At 42.8% G+C, this 9,682-nt stretch overlaps 1 protein-coding gene across 1 annotated transcript in view; it reads right to left on the reverse strand.

Annotated features, from left to right (window-relative positions):
- Positions 1-1,625, reverse strand: part of nxn (nucleoredoxin) — a 157,105-nt gene extending 155,480 nt beyond the window's left edge. Inside the window, exon 1 of the mRNA XM_068008430.1 lies at positions 1,121-1,625. Coding sequence (XP_067864531.1) covers positions 1,121-1,426 — 306 coding nt within the window. The 5' untranslated portion in view covers positions 1,427-1,625. The remainder of the gene's footprint in view (positions 1-1,120) is intronic.
- Between the last annotated feature and the right edge of the window lie 8,057 nt (positions 1,626-9,682).

The following is a 9,682-nucleotide window of genomic DNA, read 5'->3' on the forward strand; positions in this document are numbered from 1 at the left end:
GAGGTCCATGCAAGCCTCGTATCTGGGTCATCCCAGCTAATCTACACCCAAAAAAAACATTCTGCGGTTTTCATACTTATAAATAGATACAGCGGAAGTGAAAAGGGTGCAGAGAAAAGCAAAAAAAACTATTTTTAGATCAGCAAAACTTTGAAATCTAAATCTATTTTTATTTAAATAAAAAAAAATTGAGGGATATATCCTGCCAGCAAAGGGTTAGCAGTCTTAGAATGTTACAACACAGGAGGCCATTCGGCCCATCGTACCTGTGCTGGCTCTTTAACAGAGCTATCCAATTAGTCCCTCTTATTCACTCTTACCCTATAGTCCTGCAAAATTTTCCTTTTCAAGTATATATCCAATTAATCTTTGAAAGTTACTATTGAATCTACTCCCACCACCCTTTCAGGCAGTGAGCATTTAACCAAACTCATCTGAGCAAAAAGTACCAGAAAAATGAGGTGGGAGCTTATTCAGAACTCCATTTACACTATGGTTATGCTTAGCTTTATCTGACCTGATTCATTGCACCCTGACACTAAACCACTGCCATGATGTGAATTCCTCATCCATTCATCACACTTAAATTTCGCAATCTTAAGATTCCCCTCAAACCTTATTCCCCTAGAAAATCCTCTTATTTCAGCAACAAGGTTTTTTTTAAAAAAAAAGACAAGACAAATCTATATTCATGTAAATAAATAGATGGCTTCGAACTAATTAAAAGAAAATATGTAGCATTTACAACAGGAATTGTTGTAACAATTAGGGGCAAGGGCCCGAGATTGTGAGTGCAAATGCAGAGAAGGGGAGGATTTATACAGCAGATTAGAAGTTTGTGGAGCAAAAATTTTGATTTGGAAAAGTTGTTACTTTTTAACAATGTATCCAAGCTGTGTAATATTGCATCCACGGTGTGCAATACTGTATCCAGCGTGTGCAATTCCAAGGTGTTACAACATTGTATACACGGTGTGTAATGTATCCCCGTTGTGCAATATCATGGTGTATAATACTGTGTCCATGGTGTGCAATATTGTATCCGCGGTGTATAACACGGTGTGCAACATTATATCCACGGTGTGCAATATTGTCTCCCCTCCCTTCTGCCCTCAGTTACCTTCCTCTCCTTGTCCTGGAAAGGCAGCACCAGCCAGGGCATCTGGCCGACGAACTCCTGCCACGGCTTGTGCTCCTCCTCGGAGCTGATGAACACCACCTCCAGCTTGTCGCCGTTCTCCCCTTGCTTGAAGCGGCTGTAGAAGTCGCCGAGCGCCGCGTTGAACTGCTTGCACGAGGCGCTCCAGCTGCAGCCGAAGTAGAGGGCGAGTAGCCGGCCGTCGGAGCCCAGCGGAGAGCTCTCCACCTCCGCCTGCTCGCGGTCCATCAGCCGCTCCCCCAGCAGCTCGCAAACCACCTCAGACATCTTTGCAACAGCAACAAGAGAAAAGAGAGAGAGAGGGAGGGGGGGGGGCGAAGGAAAAAAAAAACTTCTGTAGGTTTGAATGCAAGTAAGTCACAAGAAATATTATTTCCCTTAGATTCTTGCTCGATTCTCTAATGTTTCCTCTCCTCTCACTGTCTCTCCCTGTGTCCACAGACTCCGATCCCACCGTATTGGACAGGGCAAGACGAAGCTCTAGCACTCCTATTGGTGCCACCAGCAAATCTCTCCTTCTGCAATAAATAAAACTTTTTTTTCCCCTTCAAAAAAAGTGGGTCTTGTGCAGACTTTTTTTTTAAAAATGAGAACTAGGATTATGATTGAATAAATACTTGAAGGGGTAAAAATGTACAGGGCTACGAGGAAAGGGCAGGGGAGTGGGACTATTTGGATTGCTTTTTCAAAGAGCCAGCATAGACACGATGGGCTGAATGGCCTCCTTCTGTGTTCTACCATTCTATGATTCGATCATAAATGTCAGAATCGTAGTACAGAAGAGAATCGAGCAGAATACACAAAGAGCAAAGGAGAACAGAAAAAGGAAATAAGATGAAGCAAAGAGAGTGTATGAGAAAAGATTAGCGGGTAATATAAGAGGGAACATTGTAAACGCGTTTCTAACTAAGGAGGCAGCATAAATTTAGGACTTCAACCAGAAGCATAAATGAGGAGGAGGTGGTGAGAAGGATTTTTTTCTTTTATGGGAGGCAATTTGAGGGTCTGTTTTACCAGTCTGTCCCGCTAGAAGGGGTGAAATTTCCTGCGTCTTTGCTCCCAGAGTTGCACGTAACCAGGGAGCAAAGCCAATACCCCAGGTGTAAAAGATCAACTAAACCCGGGCGCGGGTGTGTTATGCAATTAATTACACTACACCTGAATTTCCCTGATCTTTTACACCCATCTGTCGATCCCTGCACCTCAGCTCCATATAATGGCTCCGCTCCCAGGCTAAAGAGCCATACAGGAGAATTTCCTGTAATTACGCTGGTTCAAAACAAGCAAAGAGCTAAGCCCAGAATTTTAGGAGCAGCAGGAAACAAAGTAATTTTTCTGATGTTTTATTGTGATTTGAGAAATATATATCCTCAGTGAGACCTGCTCTGTAATTTGTGTTTCTTTGAATGCATTTTTATGGCAACAGTGTAAGCCACATTAAAAATTGAAAAGCTTCCATGATTGCATTTTCCTAACCATGCTGTGCCTAGAGTGGATGAATGATAGTTGGTTTGAAACTTTAAATTTCATACCTAAAGAAGAAAAATGTGGTGTGAATTCAGCATTTTCCTCGGGCACCGATTGTTTACACTGATTTCCAGTTCGCATGCATCTTTATGTTCTGGCCTGCGCTAATGAGATTGCAGGAAATTTGGATGTAAATAGACATCAGCAAAATGGACGTGATTTTGGGTGTGATTTCAGATGTAACTTCCCACCAATTCCCATTCACCTATCACCCCGATGCTCGCTGACCTATTTGGCTCCCGGGCCAGCAGCGCCTCAATTTTCAAATTCACATCCTCGTGTTCAAATCCCTCCATGGCCTCGCCCCTCCCTATCTCTGTAACTTCCTCCAGCCCTACAACCCTTTGAAATCTCTGCGCTCCTCCAATTCTGGTCTCTTGCTCATCCTTGCTTTTCATCGCTCCACTATTGGCGGCTGTGCCTTAAGCTGCCTAGGCACCAAGCTCTCGAATCCCCTAAACCTCACTGCCTCTCTCTCCTCCTTTAAGACGCCCCTTAAAACCTGCCTCTTTGACCAAGCTTTTGGTCACCTGTCCTAATATCTCCTTATTTTGTTTGTTGACAAATTTTGTTTGATAATCGCTCCTGTGAAGTGTCTTGAGGTGGGAAAAAATCACACCTAAATTTCTCATGCTCTACCGTCGGGCGAGGCTCCTATGTCATAGAATCTGCTCTTTGCTAAACACATCCAATTATGTTGTGGGGCAAGAGCATGTGGATGATTAAACATATTAATATGAAATTCCTCTCTGCGCTAATTTAGTGGAGCCTTTAACTAGCGAAGAGAGGAATTTCAGACAAATGTGTTAAGTGTTCTTTTCCTACTACGGCCCCCACCCCAACAACCGCAATGGAAATGTCAAGACGTTGAAGAAAAATATTAAAGAGTACAGGGGAGGAACAGGGAAACAGAGGTAAAGCAGACAGCTACCCACTGAGCCACAGCTAACACTCAAGTTGGAGTCAAGAACCCTGTCACAGAGAAATGCTAATGATTGAATGGCCAAACAGGTTTCTTGAAAAGTAGGTAAGAGTATAAATTGGTGGATAATACATATGTAGCACCTTAGTAAAGGAATGAAGGCAATAAAAGAATAAAAATAGCTGAGGCAGTGAAAAAAACAAAAAAAATGCACGCACACAAAAAAAATTGGTTCAGAAGCCTTTTTAAGCCTCATTTATGGAATACAGCTTTAAAAAAATACATTATTTTATCTTTACTTTGTAAAGAACAGCTCATCAATAACAATACCGCCCATCATTTTTGCTATTGCAGCTTGGAAGGGAAGGGTTTGTCCGTTACCAAGACAACAGGAGAGAAGAGACCAGAAGGCAGAGGGTCAGGAAACAATGGTCTGAGGCTGCCAAAGATAAGCCATAAATCAAATAGGCAGGAGTTCACCCTATATCCTCTTATAACTATTTCGCTTCCAGTTCATTTGCTTGGGGGGGGGGGGAGGACATTTGTGCGTGATTCAATGCAACATACATTTTCACACAAAAGATTTCATTGAAGACTGTGCCCATCTAATTTGGACAAGAACACCACCCTACAGAGGGCATATAGGTAGTCATATTTAATACCTACATTCTAGACTGTCTTAAAGGGATCGGGTCAACTTGTTGGAGAAGACACTGAGATGAACAATTATGGTAATAGCCTGATCTATTGCTAATAACAATGTCTTCTTCCTTGTAAATTGTAAACAATTTTACAACACCAAGTTATAGTCCAGCAATTTTATTTTAAATTCACAAGCTTTCGGAGGCTTCCTCCTTCCTCAGGTGAACGTTGTTGGAAATTCTTCCTTGTAGCCAAGAGGGAAGCAAAATGCAAATAGTTATTCTGCTGTAGTTACCCCATAAACTTTATCCTTGCAGCGGTTCAAGAAGGCGGCTCACCACCACCTTCTCGAGGGCAATTAGGGATGGGCAATAAATGCCGGCCTTGCCAGCGACGCCCACATCCCATGAACGAATAAAAAAAATATATAGCTGGTTCTTTCTATACAATGTCATTGTTTATATTGAAAACTCAATAATACAGATAATTAGAAAAATATCCATTATTAATATGAGTAAGTTTCCTCCCCACCTCCTCTCCTAAAGATGTTGATTCAGGTTGAGTGTGACACTCCTCCAGTAGCTTACTTAAGCATCCATTCTTTATTTGTAAGGCAGTCAGTTAATATCAACGGGCTATTTGACTGTAAGCGGAATCACAGCTGAACCTGATCTTCCTCACACTTTGCAGTAGGAGTTACTACATAGTTATCGGGAGTAGGAATCCAGGCTCATTTTCCCCTCCCTGGCCCAGGGTTACGGGGACCAAATGTATCACCTCTACCTCCACCCCAGCTGAGATTAGATAACTCAATGAAAACCTGGGATTCTGGAGGGGAAAGGGAGCAAAAATAAGGACAATGCTGGTTTGTGGGAAGCTTTTGGACAGTTTCTAGAATTGAAGCTAAAAGGTAATAGATAAATCATTAAGGTAGAAATGATCAGTAGCCAGCTGGATATCATCCGTCACTAATTGTATTAAGATGCATAGCCTACCCCAAACCTAGTGAAGTGTCTCATCAGGGAGCGTTTCAGACATCAATAGGAATTGAAACTTAACCTATACTGCCACCACGTGGTTTCCTTTAGTAATGGTTAAATAAAAAAAATGTGCTGCAAATCCCGTAATCAAGTGTTTCCTTTTAAAATTTATTGTAATAATACATTTAATATAATGACAAGCCCCACAGTAAGGGGGCACGAGATTTAAACCCAAGTGAGGAAGGTCAAGAGAGTTTAGATATAACTACATTACACAGAGGCTGGTGAATATATGGACTCGACTCTCCGGTTTAGGGTATACTTCATTTCACTTCTTTTTCCCAAAATGTACTACTGTATTTCACATTTCTCTGCATTCAACTGCATTCACCACCTGCTTGCCCACACCTTAACCTATCTAAATCCTCCTGCAACCTGCTGCATTCTTCCTCATAGATTGCTGTGCCTCTCCCCTAACTTGGTATTATTATTTGGTATAATTCCTCGTGCCTATCTCCGAATCATTTTTACAAATGCAAATCAAAAGATCCCCAGATCCCTGGAACATACGACTATCCACATCCTGCAAATTCAAAACAATTCCATTTATCCCTACTCTTTGTTTTCTGTCCCCTAATAACCATCTCTCTATCAATGGAGCTACATTACTTTTAATACATTGTACCTTAATTTTCATATCAAGGTGTCAGCTTTGACCCAGAGGTAGCACTCTCACCTCTGAATCAGAAGGTCACGGGTTCAAGTTCCACACTCAGAGACTTGAGCACCTAATCTAGGCTGGCACTTCAGATGGAGAGCTGGACCATCAAACCGTCTTTCGATTGGAACGTTAAACCGTGAACCCATCTGTCCTCTCAGGTGGATGTAAAAGATCACATGGCACTATTCAAAGAAGAGCAGGGGAGTTCTCTTGATGCCCTGGCCAAAATTTATCCCTTAACCAATACCTAAAACAGACTATCTGGTCATTATCTCATTGCTGTTGGGACCATAAATTGGCTGCTGCGTGTCTACATTACAACAATAACTACGCTTCAAAAGTACTTAATTGGCTGTAAAGCGCTTTGAGATGTCCTGAGATCGTGAAAGGTGTTATATAAATGCAAGTCTTTCTTTCTTTCTTTTGCGTTACCCTCTAGTACATAAATATAACATCCATCTCATTCCCTTTGACTACACACTGTGGCTTCCTTACAAATTTCAATTAAGTCAATCAAGCTAACCAGGAACTTTTTCAAATCCACGCTGACTGTTCCTGATTAGCTCATGACTTTCTAAATGTTCACTCGTTTGACCAGAATGACACAATTCACATCAAAATGTGTCACCGTCACCAAAATGTCATCGCCTCCTTTGTTTGCAATGCCAAGAGGACACACATGGATACATGGGCGTTATTCTGTTTCCTTAGTGACAAAGGTAGCAATTCTGTGCTAAATGCAACTGATTAATTTCCTGCCCTCTTTCCTTCCTGGTACAAAACCATGAAAAATATTGTTTTTAATATAAAAAAGGTTTTTCATGTCACTTTTTGTGTCATCTTAAATGATATCATACTACTTAATTACACGTCGTATTTATTTGGCTGTAAAGCGTTTTGGGATATCCTGAGGTCATGACAGATGCAGAAAAGTAACTCATAACAGGCAAGAAGATTACAATTAATAAAATTTGAGAGAAATTGCTCCTGTCATATGCTTTCAATAATCATTAACATGTTGCTGGGAATCTTTGCCAAATCACCCCCCCTCCCCCGCAACCACCACCACTACAGACAATTTATGAGGTGTTTTGGCTCTGTGTATCATAATTATCTGGATCTGTGGAAATCTCAGTGCAGCCCATGATCTCCACTTTTGTACATTGCATGGGTAAGACATATACAATTACATACACTACATTGTACCAATGGTACATTGAAATTATGGTTGTCTGTTGTTGTCATTGGGTAACTAACTTATAATTGAAAACTACCAATGTCTTGATTCATAATTATGTCGTCTGCAAGTGGTCACAAAACCCCCTTTCTCGCTCACTCTCTTTGACATTCATTATTCCTTTCTTTTTTTTAAAATCCACTCTTGTTTTCTGCTCTCCCCTCCTGAAGGTGTTGATCTCTTGCTGGGGTAGTTTCCATAGGGATCAGGCGCACTCTGGTATCTCTGTCAGGTAGCCATTCCTCCTGCATTGAGACTTAGCAGTGACTGTTGGTAGGTTAGAGTCATAGAGTTATACAGCACGGATAGAGGCCCTTCGGCCCATCGTGTCCGCACCGGCCATCAAGCCCTGTCTACTCTAATCCCATATTCCAGCATTTGGTCCGTAGCCTTGTATGCTATGACATTTCAAGTGCTCATCCAAATGCTTCTTGAATGTTGTGAGGGTTCCTGCCTCCACAACCCTTTCAGGCAGTGAGTTCCAGATTCCAACCACCCTCTGGGTGAAAAAGTTCATTCTCAAATCCCCTCTAAACCTCCCGCCTTTTACCTTGAATCTATGTCCCCTTGTTATAGAACCCTCAACGAAGGGAAAAAGCTCCTTAGTATCCATCCAATCTGTGCCCCTCATAATTTTGTACACCTCAATCATGTCCCCCCTCAAACCCAATCTTCCCAGTCTCTCTTCATAGCTGAAGTGCTCCAGCCCTGGTAACATCCTGGTGAATCTCCTCTGCACCCTCTCCAAAGCGATCACATCCTTCCTGTAGTGTGGCGACCAGAACTGCACACAGTACTCCAGCTGTGGCCTAACCAGTGTTTTATACAGCTCCATCATAACCTCCTTGCTCTTATATTCTATGCCTCGGCTAATAAAGGCAAGTATCCCATATGCCTTCTTTACCACCTTATCTACCTGTTCCGCCGCCTTCAGGGATCTGTGAACTTGCACACCAAGATCCCTCTGACCCTCTGTCTTGCCTAGGGTCCTCCCATTCATTGTGTATTCCCTTGCCTTGTTAGTCCCTCCAAAGTGCATCACCTCGCACTTTTCCGGGTTAAATTCCATTTGCCACTGTTCCGCCCATCTGACCAACCCATCTATATCGTCCTGCAGACTGAGGCTATCCTCCTCGCTATTTACCACCCTACCAATTTTTGTATCATCAGCGAACTTACTGATCATGCCTTTTACATTCATATCCAAGTCATTAATGTAGACCACAAACAGCAAGGGACCCAGCACCGATCCCTGTGGTACCCCACTGGCCACAGGCTTCCAGTCACAAAAACAACCTTCGACCATCACCCTCTGCCTTCTGCCACTAAGCCAGTTTTGTATCCAAAGTGCCAAGGCACCCTGGATTCCATGGGCTCGTACCTTCTTGACCAGTGTCCTGTGGGGGACTTTATCGAAGGCCTTACTGAAATCCATGTATACCACATCCACTGCGTTACCCTCATCCACACGCCTAGTCACCCCCTCAAAAAATTCAATCAAATTAGTCAGACATGATCTTCCCTTGACAAAGCCATGTTGACTATCCCTGATTAATCCTTGCTTCTCCAAGTGGAGACTAATTTTGTCCTTCAGAATTTTTTCCAATAATTTTCCTACCACTGATGTTAGGCTCACTGGCCTGTAGTTCCCCGGTTTTTCCCTACTCCCCTTCTTGAATAATGGTACTACATTAGCGGTTCTCCAGTCCTCTGGCACATCCCCTGTGGCCAGAGAGGTTCTGAATATATGTGTTAGAGCCCCCGCAATCTCCTCCTTTGCCACACAGGTTGGTAGGCTGCACGGCCCCAACTGATCCTGTACTCACCCAATGTCCATGGGTCACTGGACAATGATCTGAAGTGAGAGCCCTGGCTGATTTCTCTCCCCCCCATCCCCCCCACACTCCTTCCTCCCTCAACCCAAGGCCAACGAAACCAACTGTAGCACCCCAACCACTTCTCCCACTGAGATATGCTGAGACAGGACAGACTGTGAATTGAACCTGGCACCTTCCTGATATGTGTAGGTTAGTAGCAGACCAGGCGATGCATTTACCTATTGGATCAGTAGAATCCTTTGTAATAGGGCATTTTATTGACTGTTCTCCACCCTATGCACCATTTACCAGCCAAAGGCACAGGCAGGTGACCTACCACTAGTCACACCCATCATGTAGGAAATCATGAGAGCAAACCCACTTACTATCACTCCATTGCCCAGCAGACCAGAGACATAATGCACTGAGGTATTGACCCACTAACATTCAACCAAGTGTTGGTTTTCATCTAACAACATGATTTATGGATGCGCAGTGGATGTGGAGCAGTTATGTTGTCCAATCGATGTCCACGTATGTTGATCAAAAACAGTGCAGAAAAAGAACACTCACAGCAGATTCCCACAGGAAAGGAAAATTGGGATCAAGTCACCCCCATACCACTTACTTTATCAAAAGAAAAATTAAGGATGATGGAAAGACATTTGGCCCACCAA

Source organism: Heptranchias perlo, chromosome 28 (assembly GCF_035084215.1).
Source record: "Heptranchias perlo isolate sHepPer1 chromosome 28, sHepPer1.hap1, whole genome shotgun sequence".
In the NCBI taxonomy this organism is placed as follows: domain Eukaryota; kingdom Metazoa; phylum Chordata; class Chondrichthyes; order Hexanchiformes; family Hexanchidae; genus Heptranchias; species Heptranchias perlo.